This window comes from Armigeres subalbatus, chromosome 3 (assembly GCF_024139115.2).
Source record: "Armigeres subalbatus isolate Guangzhou_Male chromosome 3, GZ_Asu_2, whole genome shotgun sequence".
Lineage (NCBI taxonomy): Eukaryota > Metazoa > Arthropoda > Insecta > Diptera > Culicidae > Armigeres > Armigeres subalbatus.
In genome coordinates, this window is record NC_085141.1 from 40,416,863 (window position 1) to 40,437,864 (window position 21,002).

General features: G+C 46.5%; 2 protein-coding genes across 9 annotated transcripts in view; one reads left to right on the forward strand and one right to left on the reverse strand.

The window, feature by feature from the left end:
- LOC134224947 (G protein-activated inward rectifier potassium channel 3-like) overlaps window positions 1–21,002 on the forward strand; it is a 494,447-nt gene that overhangs the window by 261,315 nt on the left and 212,130 nt on the right. Inside the window, exon 1 of one of the 6 annotated variants that reach the window (XM_062704612.1) lies at window positions 2,664–3,116. The exons of the other annotated variants lie outside the window; for them this stretch is intronic. Coding sequence (XP_062560596.1) covers window positions 3,088–3,116 — 29 coding nt within the window. The 5' untranslated portion in view covers window positions 2,664–3,087. Of the gene's footprint in view, window positions 1–2,663; window positions 3,117–21,002 lie in introns of those variants that run through there. 6 annotated transcript variants of the gene reach the window in all.
- The window catches only part of LOC134224949 (serine/threonine-protein phosphatase 2B catalytic subunit 3-like), a 194,118-nt gene that overhangs the window by 68,137 nt on the left and 104,979 nt on the right, over window positions 1–21,002 (reverse strand). The window lies entirely within an intron of this gene.

Sequence of the window (21,002 nt, forward strand, 5' to 3'; positions counted from 1 at the left end):
TTTGAGCTAGTGCTCGAAGATGAGCTTCATGTTTTTTTTTTTTCAAAAGACGAAACTCCGGTTTCAGAGCCTATTGAAAAGAGGCTTTCGAATCTCTTGAAAGTAGGCTTCTAAGCCTCTAGGAAGGGATCTTTGAGCCTTTTGAAAGGAGGTTTTCGAGCTTTTTGAAATGGACTTTCGAACCTCTTGAAAGGGGGCTTCTTAGCCTCTTGAAAATGGGCTTCCTAGTCTCTTGAATGGACGTTTTCAAACCTTCAGGAAGGAGGCTTCTGAACCTCTTTAAAGAGTGCCTCTGAACCTCTTGAAAGAAGTCCTCTGAACCTCCGAAAAGGAGGCTTGCGAGTCTCTGCAAAGGAGGTTTTCGAGCTTCTTGAATGGGGTCTCTGCAAAGGAGGCTTTTGAGTATCTTGCAAAGGAGACTTCCTGGCCGTTTGTAAGGAAGCCGCTGAGCCTCTTAGAAAGAAGGCTTCTGAGACTCTTGAAATGTTATTTCCGAGCCGTTTGAATTGAGGCTTCCACGTCTTTTGAAATAAAGGCTTTCGAGCCTGGGGAAAGAAGGGTTCCAAATCTGTTTAATGGAGACTTCTTCTAGTGATTTACTGATCGCCATACATATTGTGTACAACACTAAGTTTTAGAATCACACATTAAACAATTATTTAAAAACATAGATAAGCTTTTATCGGAATTGGAATACAGCCGCCATTACTTATTTGAGTACGAGGTACCCCCTGGGGCCAGCAAAGGTACCACCAAGGGTGCATGTACCCCAGGTTGAGGCTCCGTGTCCCAAAGTGCATAGTATCGACGACTACCTAGATAGCGTCGACACAGAAGCAGAGGCCGTCCAACTAGCGTTGGAAGTTGTTTAAGTTTACCATAGGACAGGTTTCCATATACGCAAATTACTTCGCAGTTCTAGAAGCCATCAGTGCAGTAAAGTTGAGCACAGCACATGTGTTTCTTAACGGCTGCTGTGCCGTGATCTACTGTTGTATTCTGCTGCACAGAATCCACACAGAATCTAGTTTTGAACATTCGTTGTTGTTATCATTGGCGGGTCCATCTCATCGTGAGTCCATTGTGTCCTTTTGTCCGTATCGTGTGTCCAATTGTTCGTTGCATAGTTCGGTTGTCATTTATCCGGGTACGTTGGAGGAATGCTTCCGAGAAAAACAATTTGTCAGTCGTCATCGGGCTAGCCGTGTCGGTTTGAGCCACCGTTTGAGCTGCATCTCAGGCGACTGACAAGGGCTTGGTGGAGGGGCTGGGAATTGAACCCATGATCGTCTGCTTATAAGGTTCTGAGCTTCGTCGTGAAGATTGGGATGAACAATTAACAGAAGACATATCTTTTGCATTGAAAACTATTGTTACTTCATTTGAAGGATGGGGAAGGGTCATATGGCCGAAACCCCATTTGGCCGAATGCTACTAGGCCGAACAGACCATTAGGCCGAAACCCATCTGGCCGAAAGTCATTTGGCCGAAAGGGTCGTTTGGCCGAAAGGGTAGTTTGGCCGAAAAGGTCGTTTGGCCGAAAGGGTCATTTGGCCGAAATGGTTGTTTGGCCGAATGGGTCGTTCGGCCGAAAGGGCCGTTTGGCCGAAAGGGTCGTTTGTCCGAAAGGGTCGTTTGGCCGAAAGGGTCGTTTGGCCGAAAGGGTCGTTTGGCGAAAGAGTCGTTTGCCCGAAAAGGTCGTTTGGCCTCACGTCTCACTTCTCACTCCTCATTTATCGCTTCTCGATGTAAAAAGTGAGTAGTACACTACTCATTTCGCGCTTCTCACTCTTTACAATGTGAAGAGAAAAATTCATTCGGCTAAATGACCCTTTCGGTCAAATGACCCATTCGGCCAAATAACCATTTCGGCCAAACGACCCTTTTGGCCAAACGACCCTTTCGGCTAAATGACCCATTCGGCCAAACGACTCATTCGGCCAAATGACCCATTCGGCCAAACGACCCATTCGGCCAAACGACCCTTTCGGCCAAATGACCCATTCGGCCAAACGACCCTTTCGGCCAAATGACCCATTCGGCCAAATGACTTTCGGCCTAATGGTCTGTTCGGCCATATGGTATATTCGGCCAAACAACTTTCAGCCTAGTGGCATTTGGCCAAATGGCTTTCGGCCGAATGGGTTTCGTCCAAATGACCCTTCCCCATATTCGTTGATGGGACTGCACAAGCGTACTCGTTCGCGGCTTATTTTCGCATTTATGATTGCAGCGCGGTGGGAATCAAAATTAACGCCCTCACTGCAATTCCGACAGCATTTGGATGTGTACTTCTTGCAATATAGTGGCGAGGGAAACACTTATCAACGAGAGACTACTGCAGAAAATACTTTTTAATTCCCACGAAGAATTTTGTTTTGAATTTTGACGTTTCATTCAATGTCTCATTGATTGAAATTTTAAAAAGTTCATGGGTGATATGCCAGGGAGGCAACTTATCAATCATTTTGGAATAATTTATTCTGGTTATCAATTTAATGTGTTTGCCGTAATTTGTCGGTTGGCTTCGTTGGATTCAAATCGTGATGTAATGTTTGTTTGGCTGCACTTTCGCCTCAGCACATCTTTCGTTGTCTATGATCTGAATACATTGACACGTTGGACTCGTCGTCGGTGTTCGTTAAGCCAACGCCTAGCATCTCCGTTGAACCGTGCCATAAATCCCTATTCAAACGCAAATTGAGATGCCTATTGTTTATTTGCCAACCAGTGCAGCAATGTAAATAAATCATGCAAGATATCTCCTAATAGGATTGTCCTCGGAATCAAACGGATTCGTTCGCGTAGTAAATATCCCTACATGAATAACTAATTCGTTCTTCGGTCGGTGTGTGCAACGCGGAGTGCAACAGCGAACGCCCTTCTTCTAATAGTGCCCGGCGACAACAACGACGACGGACGTTCGAGGGGGTTTGGCCCCGGTTCCATTTCGAACTGTTATAATACCGCGGAGAAGGGCAATTAGTCGCGGGAGTATTTACTGGATTTCCCGTCACCACCACCGCCTTGTATGACGTAACCGAAAAGAAATATCGTTGTCGTCGCCTTCGACGGTCGGATTGTGGCATGGAATTCGTTACGACGCTGAGCTGGAGGTAGGGAACGACAAACTTGGGTTGGTGGTTGGTGTACATATGGAAGCAACACATGTGAGGCTAAACGAGATTAGTGGAGTGCACACAGGTTCACCTACTTGCGGTGGCGAGCATAACGATTCGCAATTGAGCAGGAATGGGGCACATTGGGGCGGTTCTGGAAAACACTCATTGTTGGGGGTGTCACGTAGCTGGTCCCTAAATGGCTGATACGTAGACCAAACGCCAATTGTTACACCATAAACAATTCATGGGGTGTGCAAATTTAAGGCGTTTCATGCACTTTTTAGATGCTTTCCGAGTTTGAATAGTAAAATTTTCATAAAATTTATTATATAGGTCAGCACAATCATCATTGTCAACAGATTCCGCGTTTGCAATAAGACGAGACTTTTTTTTTCCTCCGCTCAGATTCTTATTGTACTTTGCATCTTCTCAAACAAGTGTTGTGTTAGCAAAATCATTTAGCTTTATTCCATAGCTTTGAATATGATCTATATACTCGTTACTCACTATTCCCTATACACATAATTCAATAGTTTACTCGTTCATTTTATTTTCAGGTAAGACTTTTCTTCACGTTTGTTCGGTTTCCCCCTTTGAAGGTAAGTCACATAGCACGGAATATATCCCAGAAAATCCCATAAAAAGAAGGAAAAACGAATATTCGCCTCGAAGATAAGACCAACCCACACATTTACCGACAATGGGAACCTGAACCGTCCAGAGCTGATGAAACTATTCGCTTTAGAAGAAAAAATGAAACCAACGTAATCATAGGTGCAATTTTCTTCTCAGGACGTGGTCGTCGCCATTCGCCCTTGTTTCCAACCCAAGCTGCATCCGATGCATGCGCGGCGTCGAAGAAAATAGAAAATTTATTACTTCCTAGCGCGTTTCGTTACTCTTTATTTTATAACCGCAGCCGAACGAAGAAGAACAGGCCCCGTTGCGTTGGCGGAGAGGCAAGGGGGAAATTGCTTTCTTCGTTGGAGGACAGTTTTTACGATGTTCGTTTGTTGGCTGTTGCTGCCGCCGCCGTACCTTTTGTGGCAAGCCCTACGGTTCTAAGGGACACGGAACCCCGATGGAGGCAGTTTTTCTTTTCGATTTGGATCAGCCATCAATAAGGGGACCGGCTTTCATTAGCGAAATGGGACAGCCACTAGTTAGGAAGGTAGGCTGATGGTTGGTATAGGCAGGTTGCTCGATGATTGGATTCGTCTTTCAAGTGGGAAATGGGGCGTATCTTTTAATCTCTCCAGCGATCCACCTGGGCGTAGTTCGTCTTCCTGGATCCGTTTATATGACTGCTAGGATAGCGACTGGTGGCTTTCTGTTAAAGCCGTATACCACCGTATGGGACCGTAATCCATCCAGCACCGAAATCCATCCATCTCACGATTTATTAATTTGCAGAATTTGTTACAGTCGTATATGCGGATTGAGATGTGGCCGCGAACCGTGTATTGTGGGGACAAATTGTTGATTCAGTGTTATCCGTTTGGATGTAAAGTAAATAAAATGAAATATTTGGATTTAAATGGAAAGTACATATGTCTCGAGAAATGGACAAACAAAATATTTGCAAACATCTTTTGGGAAGATTTATTCGCACAGAAAAAAAAATTAAAGAACATCGAAAAATGAGTTAAATTGAAAAATTACATCAAATGGCTTTATAATTGTATTCATCAGAATTTACATCAATGAATGAGCTACAATACATGTTTTGTTATTGTGCCTATCAGGAGCAAATTATTCTGTTCATAGTCGATGAAACCACGAAACCTTGCAGTGGTGATAGTTGTTAATGTTACGTTTTTTCCCCTGCAACATACTCGTAAACACACAAAGTGAAAAGAAATGATCGCAAAAAGTATGCAATAATGAAATAACGTTGAAAGGCATTTTTGTACTCGCGATGCGAGTCTCTTCAACCGTGCATAGGAAATATAAAAAGGTAGGAATATTTGAAGCGGAATGAACTTTTATTCGACTAATTCTTGAATATTTTCACAATGACTTTTTCAATTGCAATCTTCCGTAGAAGAAAACGAATGCCAGGGAGAATCAAACCGAATGATTCGGTGTGCTGCCTCCTTAGAGAAACAAACCAATTGTAATGGCGACTTGAGCTTCGTGGCAACAGGACACCATCGGACTTATCGCAAGGTTTTGGTAGAGTTTTGCGAACGGTTGTTCGAGCGACATAACTCAACCGATTGGCAGGAGAAAAGTGGGTAAAAGCGGCATCCTGAGGTACTCAATCCATACATTTTAAAAACAGGCAAATATGCTTTGGCTCTATTGGCCCATTTTTTGGGGCCTACGGTAGCAGTTGAAGAGGAAATAAATTGGAATATGTACTGATGAGAAAGGTAACCGTCCATTTTTACCAGAATCAGCTGGGCTTGACTCGATACTTAATGAGGGTTAAAATCGACAAGCTGAGTTGTACATAATAGATTTTCGAAAGATCGTTTTATTATGATATTTGTACTGAAATTTCACAATTAATCATCACTTGTGAACAATGGTCCATATAAAACTTTACAGAGCCGTGGTCTCCATTCCGAAAAGATTCCAGGCCGAAAGGATTCAAATCCCGTCACCAACAACAACAACAACAATAGAGCTCGCCGCCGTACCAAACTGACAATCCACAAAACGCTCATTAGACCGGTAGTCCTCTACGGACACGAGACCTGGACGATGCTCGTGGAGGACCAACGCGCACTTAGAGTTTTCGAAAGGAAAGTGCTGCGTACCATCTATGATACCATCAAGAGGCTTGGAAGCCTCCTTCTAGAGGCTTGAAAGCCTCCTTTCAAGAGGCCTGGAAGCCTCCTTTCAAGAGGCTCGGAAGCCTCCTTTCAAGAGGCTCGGAGCCTCCTTTCAAGAGGCTCAGAAGCCTCCTTTCAAGAGAGCTCAGAAGCCTCCTTTCAAGAGGCTCAGAAGCCTCCTTTCAAGAGGCTCAGAGCCTCCTTTCAAGAGGCTCAGGCCTCCTTTCAAGAGGCTCAGAAGCCTCCTTTCAAGAGGCTCAGAGCCTCCTTTCAAGAGGCTCAGAAGCCTCCTTTCAAGAGGCTCAGAAGCCTCCTTTCAAGAGGCTCAGAAGCCTCCTTTCAAGAGGCTCAGGCCTCCTTTCAAGAGGCTCAGAAGCCTCCTTTCAAGAGGCTCAGGCCTCCTTTCAAGAGGCTCAGAAGCCTCCTTTCAAGAGGCTCAGAGCCTCCTTTCAAGAGGCTCAGAGCCTCCTTTCAAGAGGCTCAGAAGCCTCCTTTCAAGAGGCTCAGAGCCTCCTTTCAAGAGGCCTGGAAGCCTCCTTTCAAGAGGCCTGGAAGCCTCCTTTCAAGAGGCCTGGAAGCCTCCTTTCAGAAGGGCTGGAAGCATCCTTTCAAGAGGCCTGGAGGCCTCCTTTCAAAAGGTCTGGAAACTTCCTTTCAAAGAGCCTGGAAACCTCCTTTCAAGAGGCCTGGACGCCTCCTTTCAAGAGGCCTGGAAGCCTCCTTTCAAGAGGCCTGGTAGCCTCCTTTCAAGAGGCCTGGTAGCCTCCTTTCAAGAGGCCTGGTAGCCTCCTTTCAAGAGACCTGGAAGCCTCCTTTCAAGAGGCCTGGAAGCCTCCTTTCAAGAGGCCTGGAAGCCTCCTTTCAAGAGGCCTGGAAGTCTCCTTTCAAGAGGTCTGGAAGCCTCCTTGCAAGGGGCCTGGAAACCTTCTTTCAAGAGGCTCAGAGCCTCCTTTCAAGAGGCCTGGAAGCCTCCTTTCAAGAGAGCCTGGAAGCCTCCTTTCAAGAGGCCTGGAAGCCTCCTTTCAAGAGGCCTGGAAGCCTCCTTTCAAGAGGCCTGGAAGCCTCCTTTCAAGAGGCCTGGAAGCCTCCTTTCAAGAGGCCTGGAAGCCTCCTTTCAAAGAGGCCTGGAAGCCTCCTTTCAAGAGGCCTGGAAGCCTCCTTTCAAGAGGCCTGGAAGCCTCCTTTCAAGAGGCCTGGAAGCCTCCTTTCAAGAGCCTGGAAGCCTCCTTTCAAGAGCCTGGAAGCCTTCTTTCAAGATGCCTGGAAGCCTCCTTTCAAGAGGCCTGGAAGCCTCCTTTCTAGAGGCCTGGAAGCCTCCTTTAAGAGAGCCTGGAAGCCTCCTTTCCAAGAGGCCTGGAAGCCTCCTTTCAAGAGGCCTGGAAGCCTCCTTTCAAGAGCCTGGAAGCCTCCTTTCCAAGAGGCCTGGAAGCCTCCTTTCAAGAGCCTCCTTTCAAGAGCTCAGAGCCTCCTTTCAGAGAGCTCAGAAGCCTCCTTTCAAGAGCTCAGAGCCTCCTTTCAAGAGGCTCAGAGCCTCCTTTCAAAGGCTCAGGCCTCCTTTCAAGGCTCAGAAGCCTCCTTTCAAGAGGCTCAGAGCCTCCTTTCAAGAGGCTCAGAGCCTCTTTTCAAGAGGCCTGGAAGCCTCCTTTCAAGAAGGGCTGGAAGCCTCCTTTCAAGAAGGGCTGGAAGCCTCCTTTCAAAAGGACTGGAAGCTTCCTTTCAAGAGGCCTGGAAGCCTCCTTTCAAGAGCCTGGAAGCCTCCTTTCAAGAGGCCTGGAAGCCTCCTTTCAAGAGGCCTGGAAGCCTCCTTTCAAGAGGCCTGGAAGCCTCCTTTCCAAGAGGCCTGGAAGCCTCCTTTCAAGAGGCCTGGAAGCCTCCTTTCAAGAGGCCTTGAAGCCTCCTTTCAAGAGACCTGGAAGCCTCCTTTCAAGAGGCCTGGAAGCCTCCTTTCAAGAGGCCTGGAAGTCTCCTTTCAAGAGGCCTGGAAGTCTCCTTTCAAGAGGCCTGGAAGCCTCCTTTCAAGAGGCCTGGAAGCCTCCTTTCAAGAGGCTCAGGCCTCCTTTCAAGACGCACAGAAGCCTCCTTTCAAGAGGCCTGGAAGCCTCCTTTCAAGAGGCCTGGAAGCCTCCTTTCAAGAGGCCTGGAAGCCTCCTTTCAAGAGGCCTGGAAGCCTCCTTTCAAGAGGCCTGGAAGCCTCCTTTCAAGAGGCCTGGAAGCCTCCTTTCAAGAGGCCTGGAAGCCTCCTTTCAAGAGGCCTGGAAGCCTCCTTTCAAGAGGCCTGGAAGCCTCCTTTCAAGAGGCCTGGAAGCCGCCTTTAAAGAGGCTCAGGCCTCCTTTCAAGAGGCCTGGAAGCCTTTTTTCAAGAGACCGGGAAGCCTCCTTTCAAGAGGCCTGGAAGCCTCCTTTCTAGAGGCCTGGAAGCCTCCTTTTAAGAGGCCTGGAAGCCTCCTTTCAAGAGGCCTGGAAGCCTCCTTTCAAGAGGCCTGGAAGCCTCCTTTCAAGAGGCCTGGAAGCCTCCTTTCAAGAGGCCTGGAAGCCTCCTTTCAAGAGGCTCAGAGCCTCCTTTCAAGAGGCTCAGGCCTCCTTTCAAGAGGCTCAGGAAGCCTCCTTTCAAGAGGCTCAGAAGCCTCCTTTCAAGAGGCTCAGGCCTCCTTTCAAGAGGCTCAGAGCCTCCTTTCAAGAGGCTCAGAGCCTCCTTTCAAGAGGCTCAGAAGCCTCCTTTCAAGAGCTCAAGCCTCCTTTCAAGAGCTCAGAGCCTCCTTTCAAGAGGCTCAGAGCCTCCTTTCAAGAGGCTCAGAGCCTCCTTTCAAGAGGCTCAGAAGCCTCCTTTCAAGAGGCTCAGAAGCCTCCTTTCAAGAGCTCAAGCCTCCTTTCAAGAGGCTCAGAAGCCTCCTTTCAAGAGCTCAAGCCTCCTTTCAAGAGGCTCAGAGCCTCCTTTCAAGAGGCTCAGAGCCTCCTTTCAAGAGCTCAGAAGCCTCCTTTCAAGAGGCTCAGAAGCCTCCTTTCAAGAGGCTCAGAGCCTCCTTTCAAGAGGCTCAGAGCCTCCTTTCAAGAGAGCTCAGGAAGCCTCCTTTCAAGAGGCTCAGAAGCCTCCTTTCAAGAGGCTCAGAGCCTCCTTTCAAGAGGCTCAGAGCCTCCTTTCAAGAGGCTCAGAGCCTCCTTTCAAGAGGCTCAGAAGCCTCCTTTCAAGAGGCTCAGAGCCTCCTTTCAAGAGGCTCAGAGCCTCCTTTCAAGAGGCTCAGGCCTCCTTTCAAGAGGCTCAGGCCTCCTTTCAAGAGGCTCAGAAGCCTCCTTTCAAGAGGCTCAGAGCCTCCTTTCAAGAGCTCAGAAGCCTCCTTTCAAAGAGGCTCCAGAAGCCTCCTTTCAAGAGGCTCAGAAGCCTCCTTTCAAGAGGCTCAGAGCCTCCTTTCAAGAGGCTCAGAAGCCTCCTTTCAAGAGGCTCAGGCCTCCTTTCAAGAGGCTCAGAGCCTCCTTTCAAGAGGCTCAGAAGCCTCCTTTCAAGAGGCTCAGGGCCTCCTTTCAAGAGGCTCAGGAAGCCTCCTTTCAAGAGGCTCAGAAGCCTCCTTTCAAGAGGCTCTGGAAGCCTCCTTTCAAGAAGGCCTGGAAGCCTCCTTTCAAGAGGCTCAGAGCCTCCTTTCAAGAGGCTCAGAAGCCTCCTTTCAAGAGGCTCAGAGCCTCCTTTCAAGAGGCTCAGGCCTCCTTTCAAGAGGCTCAGAAGCCTCCTTTCAAGAGGCTCAGAGCCTCCTTTCAAGAGCTCAGAAGCCTCCTTTCAAGAGGCTCAGGCCTCCTTTCAAGAGGCTCAGAAGCCTCCTTTCAAGAGGCTCAGAAGCCTCCTTTCAAGAGCTCAGGCCTCCTTTCAAGAGGCTCAGAGCCTCCTTTCAAGAGGCTCAGAGCCTCCTTTCAAGAGCTCAGAGCCTCCTTTCAAGAGGCTCAGGAAGCCTCCTTTCAAGAGGCTCAGAAGCCTCCTTTCAAGAGGCTCAGAAGCCTCCTTTCAAGAGGCTCAGAAGCCTCCTTTCAAGAGGCTCAGAGCCTCCTTTCAAGAGGCTCAGAAGCCTCCTTTCAAGAGGCTCAGAAGCCTCCTTTCAAGAGGCTCAGGCCTCCTTTCAAGAGGCTCAGGCCTCCTTTCAAGAGGCTCAGAAGCCTCCTTTCAAGAGGCTCAGAGCCTCCTTTCAAGAGGCTCAGGCCTCCTTTCAAGAGGCTCAGAAGCCTCCTTTCAAGAGGCTCAGGAAGCCTCCTTTCAAGAGGCTCAGAAGCCTCCTTTCAAGAGGCTCAGAGCCTCCTTTCAAGAGGCTCAGGCCTCCTTTCAAGAGCTCAGGAAGCCTCCTTTCAAGAGCTCAGAGCCTCCTTTCAAGAGGCTCAGGCCTCCTTTCAAGAGGCTCAGGCCTCCTTTCAAGAGGCTCAGAAGCCTCCTTTCAAGAGCTCAGAAGCCTCCTTTCAAGAGAGCTCAGAGCCTCCTTTCAAGAGGCTCAGAGCCTCCTTTCAAGAGGCTCAGAAGCCTCCTTTCCAAGAGGCTCAGAAGCCTCCTTTCAAGAGGCTCAGGAAGCCTCCTTTCAAGAGGCTCAGAAGCCTCCTTTCAAGAGCTCAGAAGCCTCCTTTCAAGAGCTCAGAAGCCTCCTTTCAAGAGGCTCAGAGCCTCCTTTCAAGAAACTCAGAGCCTCCTTTCAAAGAGAGCTCAGAAGCCTCCTTTCAAGAGGCTCAGAAGCCTCCTTTCAAGAGAGCTCAGAAGCCTCCTTTCAGAGGCTCAGAGCCTCCTTTCAAGAGGCTCAGAAGCCTCCTTTCAAGAGGCTCAGGCCTCCTTTCAAGAGGCTCAGAGCCTCCTTTCAAGAGAGCTCAGAAGCCTCCTTTCAAGAGGCTCAGAAGCCTCCTTTCAAGAGGCTCAGGCCTCCTTTCAAGAGAGGCTCAGGAAGCCTCCTTTCAAGAGGCTCAGAAGCCTCCTTTCAAGAGGCTCAGGCCTCCTTTCAAGGCTCAGGCCTCCTTTCAAGAGGCTCAGAGCCTCCTTTCAAGAGGCTCAGAGCCTCCTTTCAAGAGCTCAGAAGCCTCCTTTCAAGAGAGCTCAGGAAGCCTCCTTTCCAAGAGGCTCAGGGCCTCCTTTCAAGAGAGCTCAGGAAGCCTCCTTTCAAGAGGCTCAGAAGCCTCCTTTCAAGAGGCTCAGAGCCTCCTTTCAAGAGGCTCAGAAGCCTCCTTTCAAGAGAGCTCAGAAGCCTCCCTTTCAAAAGGCTCAGAAGCCTCCTTTCAAGAGAGCTCAGAGCCTCCTTTCAAGAGGCTCAGAAGCCTCCTTTCAAGAGGCTCAAGCCTCCTTTCAGAAGCTCAGAAGCCTCCTTTCAAGAGGCTCAGAAGCCTCCTTTCAAGAGGCTCAGGCCTCCTTTCAAGAGGCTCAGAAGCCTCCTTTCAAAGAGCTCAGAAGCCTCCTTTCAAGAGGCTCAGAGCCTCCTTTCAAGAGGCTCAGAAGCCTCCTTTCAAGAGGCTCAGAAGCCTCCTTTCAAAAGAGCTCAGAGCCTCCTTTCAAGAGGCTCAGAAGCCTCCTTTCAAGAGGCTCAAGCCTCCTTTCAGAGAGCTCAGAGCCTCCTTTCAAGAGGCTCAGAAGCCTCCTTTCAAGAGGCTCAGAAGCCTCCTTTCAAAGAGGCTCAGAAGCCTCCTTTCAAGAGAGCTCAGAGCCTCCTTTCAAGAGGCTCAGAAGCCTCCTTTAAAGAAGGCTCAGAAGCCTCCTTTCAAAGAGCTCAGAAGCCTCCTTTCAAGAGCTCGAGCCTCCTTTCAGAAAGGCTCAGAAGCCTCCTTTCAAGAGAGCTCAGAAGCCTCCTTTCAAGAAACTCAGAGCCTCCTTTCAAGAGGCTCAGAAGCCTCCTTTCAAGAGGCTCAGAAGCCTCCTTTCAAGAGGCTCCAGCCTCCTTTCAAGAGGCTCAGAAGCCTCCTTTCAAGAAGCTCAGAGCCTCCTTTCAAGAGGCTCAGAAGCCTCCTTTCAAGAGGCTCAGAAGCCTCCTTTCAAGAGAGGCTCAGAGCCTCCTTTCAAGAGGCTCAGAAGCCTCCTTTCAAGAAGGCTCAGAAGCCTCCTTTCAAGAAGGCTCAGAAGCCTCCTTTCAAGAGGCTCAGAGCCTCCTTTCCAAGAGGCTCAGAAGCCTCCTTTCAAGAGCTCAGAGCCTCCTTTCAAGAGCTCAGAGCCTCCTTTCAAGAAGGCTCAGAAGCCTCCTTTCCAAGAGGCTCAGAGCCTCCTTTCAAGAGGCTCAGAGCCTCCTTTCAAGAGAGGCTCAGAAGCCTCCTTTCAAGAGGCTCAGAGCCTCCTTTCAAGAGCTCAAGCCTCCTTTAAAGAGCTCAGAAGCCTCCTTTAAAAGGCTCAAAGCCTCCTTTCAAGAGGCTCAGAGCCTCCTTTCAAGAGGCTCAGAAGCCTCCTTTAAAGAAGGCTCAGAAGCCTCCTTTCAAGAGGCTCAGAAGCCTCCTTTCAAGAGGCTCAGAAGCCTCCTTTCAAGAGGCTCAGAGCCTTCTTTCAAGAGGCTCAGAAGCCTCCTTTCAAGAGGCTCCAGAGCCTCCTTTCAAGAGAGCTCAGAAGCCTCCTTTCAAGAGGCTCGGAAGCCTCCTTTCAAGAGGCTCCCATACAAATGAAGCATACATTTCTGCATCACTCGGGAACTAATCGAAGAATTAATAAATTTTAGGCGAAACAAAGTTCGTCGGGTCTGCTAGTAGGTAAAAAAATAAAATTTTACCAACAAATTGATAATATCATTGGGAAAATAACCAAGGAAGTAACGCCGATCGAACGAGCCTGAACAACCAGCCCAATAATGTATAATAATGTTAGTGTTGGTTCCTTAAAACTAACAAAATTGTATAAAAATCATGAAAATTGTATTAAAGCCATGATTTCGGCTCCGTAACGTCTCACGGCAAATGAGCCTTCCAAATAAACAATAGATTTAAAAAAATAATAAATAATCAAATAAATTGGATTAAAACACCTCATTTTTTTAGAAGATCATTTCACTAATGTAAGTGGTATGAAATCTTATGTTTGCCCTTTCGAAGAGGTATTTTTGAACACAAAACAATATAGAAAAGAAAACCTGTTTCGAATTATGTAAATTGCTATCGATATTATGTTCAGAAGCTGACATTCAATCGAATACTGGAATGATATTGAACGCTAATTCCGCTCAGTCGTGGTTATCAATTTTGAATTTTCTAAGCCTGTGTATTTTTATCTTTATACAGAAAAGTTGATAACATTCCCAACCCGTAATTTCTAAATCAAACTGGAATTCAAATCTAGTATTATCTGCATGATCTGCTTTTATAGTCAAGTTTCTTATCGGTAATATTTTTTGTAATATTTTTTCTCAAATTGCTTTATGTTTCCTACAATCAGAGGTATTTTATACCCCGTGCCAATTCTTTATTTCTTGATGTTCATCGAATATTGGTTTTTAGTGTGTCTATAAATTATAATCGTGTAAGCCTCATGATATACGAAATACAAAAATTGTACCCGTGGCTTAGGAACTTAGTAGTTTATAACTGTGGATCAGCTTTTTGAACACTAAGCTGCAACTGAGTAGTATAGGCTAAGGACGGGAATAAAGCCCAACTGTCCAAATAAATTTAATTTATGCGTATTGCATATGTAGCGTTAACTGATTTAAGCCCTCAGTACACTGTTTATCATGATGACAAATATTTGTCAAGTGGTGGCGGTGCGGTGGAATGAAGCACGTGGAAAAAGGCCTTCTGTAAATATGTGGTGGCAAGCCATGAATTTTCATGGAAAATTAAGTACGAATATAGAGGTTGTAGTAAGTAGGCTGTGGTGCCGTCTGTCCGGTTGCTTGGTGACGGAAAATTTTCAGCTACCGTCATCCATGGTCAAGTAGCTCACCGGGTTTAAAACTTGCTTTATGAATTTTCCTTATATAGATTCGTAAATCTAATGAGATCTTTTTGGTTATTTTTTGTTTTAATATTTTCCAGTCTTTTTTCACCTTCTAATTATGAAAATGTTTCGTCAACATTTTATTAAATTGACACTCATATTACTAATTCTGTTAAAAATTAATTTAAATATTTTCGTTTCTCTGTGATTTTAATACAATAATGCACAACTACCCCCCACTTAACAATAACTTGGGGAATATAACGAAAGGCAGTTTGCAAACAGAACACGCTCCGTTGGTACACAGCGAAAGATTTTTATGATAAGCTTCTTCTGGACGAGAAGATATGGCTTTTCCAGTCGTAGAATCTCACGAACGAGAAATAGTTTGCCGTCTTGCTCATAAAAAGCATACTTCTGTAGTCGTTGAGAAGAATGAATTGTTTCCTATTGGTACATACATATAAACATATAGTTATCTTCGTTTCTGTCATATCTTAATAGACAGTATAAGCACAAAACTAATGAAAAATATGTTAGCATTAGATGTGAGCTAAATAAATAAATGTTCGCGTTAAATATGAATTAGATCCAATATCAAGGGCGTTGCATTTTTTTTATTATGTCTTCTCACAGATTAGGATAAATTGGTAAAAGGTTCAATGACGTAAAACGCTGAACAATAAAGTCAAAAGATGTGCTCAATCACATATTATCGTTTCTAACTGAATTCTATATCCTATCTTCACAATCACTTTCTTTTTACTATTTTCTTTGCGCATACTGCATTGGCCAAATGTGCCGTTTTTGGCTGACGAAACGGCAGTGAACCTTCTGAGCGAAGAGCACGCTCTTTGGCGGCAGCGCTATTGCAGACACTTGCCTCGAATCAATGTCGAAATCGTGACCCTTTTTCGCAGTTAAAATCAAGACGTTCTCGATTGATAACGGCTCTTCTCTTGCTGTGCTTTTAAAGCTGCCAGATGCATTCTCGGCGAGAATCCGCCATTCGCTTGGCAGATTAGTTATATATTGTGAACGGATCTTATCAATAAATTTGATCTGTTACCTCATTTTAAGATGCTGTTTGTTGAAATCGAGCAATGTAAACCATTTCGAAATACATAAATGTTTTTTGTTTCAAGCGTTTCACGGCAAGTCATGCGGCGCCATTCATCCTCGTTGCGCTGTCATGTGATATGGGGCAGCATGGTACTCCATCTGCGGCTGGGCATTTTCTCCGCTGCTACTTCGCGAAGCAAAAATTGATTCAGCAAAAAAAATGTACAGAAACGAATGTGACAGCTGTCAGGCAGAATTATGCGAACCGTTCGTCAGCCACCGTTGTACATATCTGGCGAAGAATATTCGAGCTGCAACAACGGGCGGCGTTCAGCTCAAGACAAATAACAAACGAAAGTAAAGTAATCACGTGCATTTTTTGCTCTGTTTGCGCGCCGCCCACTCACTGTGGAGGTGGTTCGCGCTTTCGTGCCACTTTAAGAATCGTTGCCGTCTGCCCCACCGTAGTCCTGTGTGTGATCAAACATCCCACAGACACCGAATTAGTGAATTATGAAATTAATTAATGTTCTACTCAGAGAAGCTTTGCTGTGTGCGCCGCCGCAGCGCCTATAGCCGCTAGATAGAAATGGACGCTGCTGGCGATTAGATGAAAGAGAACAAAGAAATTTTAATTCAAAGCGCAAATTTTCACCTTTATGGCAATGTTAAAGTAGATGTCGTGCAAATGCATTTGCTTGACTTTTTCCGGCCCGGAAAAATATAGTAAAGATTGACTCAGCTCAACCAATAAGGACGATACTTATTTGTGTGTCTTAAATTTGGAGGAACTTTCCCTGGAAACTGTAGGAATTTTCCTGAGGTGGGTTCTTCCCATACGATACATGATTTTTTTTATCCTTCCCCTTCCTCAGCATTTGCAAGGACGTGGCCAGGACAGATCTTGACTATTGGTGGGTGCATTCCTTCCATCTAAGAGATAGTGATTAGTCCCCAAATCAATATCTGTGGTAACGGATGAAAATGATGCTACTCTCATACAATAGTCTTGGCTTGTACCACCTACGAATTTGTGCGAATTGCTCAATGCTTGCTAATGCTAATTTCTCCTGGAAATTGTACGAAGTTTCTTCTGGAAATTTTCCATTAGAAATCCGGTCGAGATTGCAACCGGAATCTGAAAGGGATTTCATCCTGAATCCGGTCAACATACCATCCAGCATCCGATCAGGATTCACAAATTTCTATGTGGAATCCGATCCGAGGATTTTTTTCGGAATCCGGTCAGGATTCCTTTCGGAATCCGATGAAGATTCCTTTCGAATTCCGGTCAGAATTCCTTTCGAAATCCGATCAGGATTCCTTTCGAAATCCGGTCAGGATTCCTTTCTTAATGTCCCTTCGGAATCTGATCAGGATTTCTTCCGAAATTCGATCAGGATTCTTTTCGGAATCCGATCAGGATTCCTTCCATCCGGAATCCGGTAAGAATTCCATCTGGGATAGGATCCGATCAGGATTCCATTCGGAGTCCGGTAATGATTCCATTCGGAACCCGGTTAAAGTTCCATTAGGATACCGGTCAGGGTTCCATGCGGAATCCAGAAAGCATTTCATGGTAAATCCGGTCAGGATTCAATCCGGAATACTGTCAGGATTCTCATCGAAAGCCGGCCAGGATTCACACCGGAATCAGGTCGAGATTTCCACCGTACTCTGGTCAGGATTTTCACCAGAATTTGGACAAGATTCCCACATAAATCCGATTAGGATTTTCACCAGAGTGATTTCATGAGGAGAGGGTTCCATTCGGAATCCGGAGAGGATTCCATCCAGAATCCGGTGAGCATTCCATCCCAATGAGGATTCCATCCGAAATCCGGTGAGGATTCCATCCGGAATCAGGTGAGGATTTCATCCGGAATCCGGTGAGATTTCCATCCGACATCCGCTGAGGATTCCAATCAGGATTCCATTCGGAATTCAATCAGGATTCCATTCGGAATTCAATCAGGATTCCATTCGAAATCCAATCAGGATTCCATTCGGAATTCAATCAGGATTCCATTCGGAATCCAATCAGGATTCCATTCGGAATCCAATCAGGATTCCATTCGGAATCCAATCAGGATTCCATTCGGAATCCAATCAGGATTCCATTCGGAATCCAATCAGGATTCCATTCGGAATCCAATCAGGATTCCATTCGGAATCCAATCAGGATTCCATTCGGAATCCAATCAGGATTCCATTCGGAATCCAACCAGGATTCCATTCGGAATCCAACCAGGATTCCATTCGGAATCCAACCAGGATTCCATTCGGAATCCAACCAGGATTCCATTCGGAATCCAACCAGGATTCCATTCGGAATCCAACCAGGATTCCATTCGGAATCCAACCAGGATTCCATTCGGAATACAACCAGAATTCCATTCGGAATCCAACCAGGATTCCATTCGGAATCCAATCAGGATTCCATTCGGAATCCAATCAGGATTCCATTTGGAATCCAATCAGGATTCCATTTGGAATACAATCAGGATCCCATTTGGAAGACAATCAGGATTCCATTCGGAATCCAATCAGGATTCCATTCGGAATCCAATCAGGATTCCATTCGGAAACCAATCGTGATTCCTTTCGGAATCCAATCGGGATTCCATTCGGAATCCAATGAGGATTCCATTCGGAATCCAATGAGGATTCCATTCGGAATCCAATGAGGATTCCATTCGGAATCCAATGAGGATTCCATTCGGAATCCAATCAGGATTCCATTTGGAATCCAATCAGGATTCCATTCGGAATCCAATCAGGATTCCATTCGGAATCCAATCTGGATTCCATTCGTAATCCAATCAAGATTCCATACGGAATACAATCAGGATTCGGTAAGGATTCCATTCGGAATCCGGTAAGGATTCCATTCGGAATCCGGTAAGGATTCCATTCGGAATCCGGTAAGGATTCCATTCGGAATCCGGTAAGGATTCCATTCGGAATCCGGTAAGGATTCCATTCGGAATCCGGTAAGGATTCCATTCGGAATCCGGTAAGGATTCCATCCGGAATCCGGTAAGGATTCCATCCGGAATCCGGTAAGGATTCCATCCGGAATCCGGTAAGGATTCCATCCGGAATCCGGTAAGGATTCCATCCGGAATCCGGTAAGGATTCCATCCGGAATCCGGTATAGATTCCATCCGGAACCCGGTGAGGATTCCATCCGGAATCCGTTAAGGATTCCATCCGGAATCCGTTAAGGATTCCATCCGGAATCCGTTAAGGATTCCATCCGGAATCCGTTAAGGATTCCATCCGGAATCCAGTAAGAATTCCAAGGGGAATCCGGTAAGGATTTCAAGGGGAATCCGGTAAGGATTCCATCCGGAATTCGGTAAGGATTCCATCCGGAATTCGGTAAGGATTCCATCCGGAATCCGGTAAGGATTCCATCCGGACTCCGGTAAGGATTTCATCCGGACTCCGGTACGGATTCCATCCGGAATCCGGTAAGTTCCATCCGGAATCGGTAAGTTCCATCCGGAATCCGGTAAGGATTCCATCCGGAATCCGGTAAGGATTCCATCCGGAATCCGGTAAGGATTCCATCCGGAATCGGGGAAGTAAGGATTCCAGCCGGAATCCGGTAAGGATTCCATCCGGAATCGGTAAGGATTCCATCCGGAAGCCGGTCAGTAAGCATTCCATCCGGAATCCGTTAAGGATTCCATCCGGAATCCGTTAAGGATTCCATCCGGAATCCGGTAAGGATTCCATCCGGATTTCGGTAAGGATTCCATCCGGAATCCGGTAAGGATTTCATCCGGAATTCTGTAAGGATTTCATCCGGAATTCGGTAAGGATTTCATCCAGAACTTGGTAAAGGTTCCATCCAGAACTCGGTAAGGATTCCATCCAGAACTTGGTAAGGATTCCATCCGGAATCCGGTAAGGATTCCATCCGGAATCCGGTAAGGATTCCATCCGGAATCCGATAAGGATTCCATCCGGAATCCGGTATGGATTCCATCCGGAATCCGGTAAGGATTCCATCCGGAATCCGGTAAGGATTCCATCCGGAATCCGGTAAGGATTCCATCCAGAATCCGGTAAGGATTCCATCCGGAATCCGGTAATGATTTCATCCGGAATCCGGTAAGGATTCCATCCGGAATCCGGTAAGGATTCCATCCGGAATCCGGTAAGGATTCCATCCGGAATCCGGTAAGGATTCCATCCGGAATCCGTTAAGGATTCCATCCGGAATCCGTTAAGGATTCCATCCGGAATCCGGTAAGGATTCCATCCGGAATCCGGTAAGGATTCCATCCGGAATCCGGTAAGGATTCCATCCGGAATCCGGTAAGGATTCCATCCGGAATTCTGTAAGGGTTTCATCCGGAATTCGGTAAGGATTTCATCCAGAACTCGGTAAAGGTTCCATCCAGAACTCGGTAAGGATTCCATCCGGAATCCGGTAAGGATATCATCCGGAATCCGGTAAGGATTCCATCCGGAGTCCGGTAAAGATTTCATCCAGAATCCGGTCAGGATTTTATCCAGAATCCGGTAAGGATTGCATCCAGAAAACGGTAAGGGTTCCATCCGGAATCCGGTAAGTATTTCATCCAGAATTCAATAAAGATTTCATCCAGAATTCGGTGAGGATTCTATCCGGAATCCGGTAAGGATTCCATCCGGAATCCGATCAGAATTCGCGTTTTCATACCACTTTAAGAATCCGTTCCGGATTTTTCTCAGAATCCGGTTAGGATTCCCACCGGAATCCGGTCCGAATTTCCACCGGAATTTGGTCCAAATTCCCACCGGAATCCTGTCATGATTCCTTTCGGAATCCGGTTAGGATTTCTTTCGGAATACGGTCAGTATTCTTTCCGGAATCCAGTTAGGGTTCCTCTAGGAATCTGGTCAGGATTCCTCTCGGAATCTGGTTAGGATTTCTCACGAAACCCGGGCAGGATTCCTGACGCAATCCGGTAGGATTCATCACGGAATCCCGTCGGGATTCCTAACGGAATTCGGTCAGGATTCCATTCGGAATTCAGTCAGGATTTCTTGCGGAATCCGGTATCCAGTGTGGATTCCATTCGGATCCCAGTTCGGATTCCATCCGGAATCCAGTGCGGATTCCATCCAGAATCCGGTGCGGATTCCTTCCGGAATTTGGTATGGGTTCCATCCGGAATCCGGTGCGGATTTCATCCGGAATGCGAAGCGGAGTCCATCCGGAATCCGGTAGGGATTCAATCCGGCCAGAATTCTATCTGGAATCTGCTCAGAATTCCATCTGGAATTCGATCAAGATTCCATCCGGAATCCGGGCAAGATACTATGCGGAACCCGTTCAGGGTTCCATGCGGAATCCGCTAAGGAAAGAAGTCCGTAAAGAATTCCATGCGATATTTGGTCAGGATCCAATCCGGAATCTGGGAAGGAATCAAGATTTCTTCCGGAATCTGGTCAAGAAGTTCACCGGATTCCGGTCAGGGTTTTCACCAGAATCCCGTCAGGATTCCATGCGGAATTTAGTAAGAAATCCTACCGGAATCCGGTCAGAAAATCCGGTTAGGTTTCCGGAATCTGGTCAAGATTTCCACTGGAATTCGGTCAAGATTTCTTCCAGAATTCTATCAGGATTCCATCCGGAGTTCGGTGAGGATTCCATTCGGAATTTGGGGAGAGTTCCATCCTGTCAAGATTCTATCCGGAAGCTGGTCATTATACCATCCGGAATCATGTTAGTATTTCATCCGGAATCATTCCAGGATTCCATCCGGAATCCGGTAAGAGTTCCATTCGAAATCTCTTCAGGGTTCCATCCGGAATCCGCTCGGGATACCATCCGGAATTCGTTTAGATTTCTATCTGGTATCCATTCGGTTTTGTTTGGAAATTCGTTCGGGGTTTCATCTAGATTCTGGTCGGGATTTCTTCCGGATTCTGGTCCCAATCGGGATTCCATCTGGTATCCGGTCGGGAATAAATCCGGAATTCGGTCGGGATTCCATTCGGAAATGAAATTCGGAGGACTTTAATGAAAAACACACGGCATTGACGGTCATTTGGGTAGATCCATTAATAACGTAACGCAAAAATTGGCCCTCGATTATAAAAGGTAGAAGTTCATAAAATCGAATTAAATTTAATAAAATCAAGATCGAATTAGAGATTGTTTTCTAAATTTTAGGTCACATA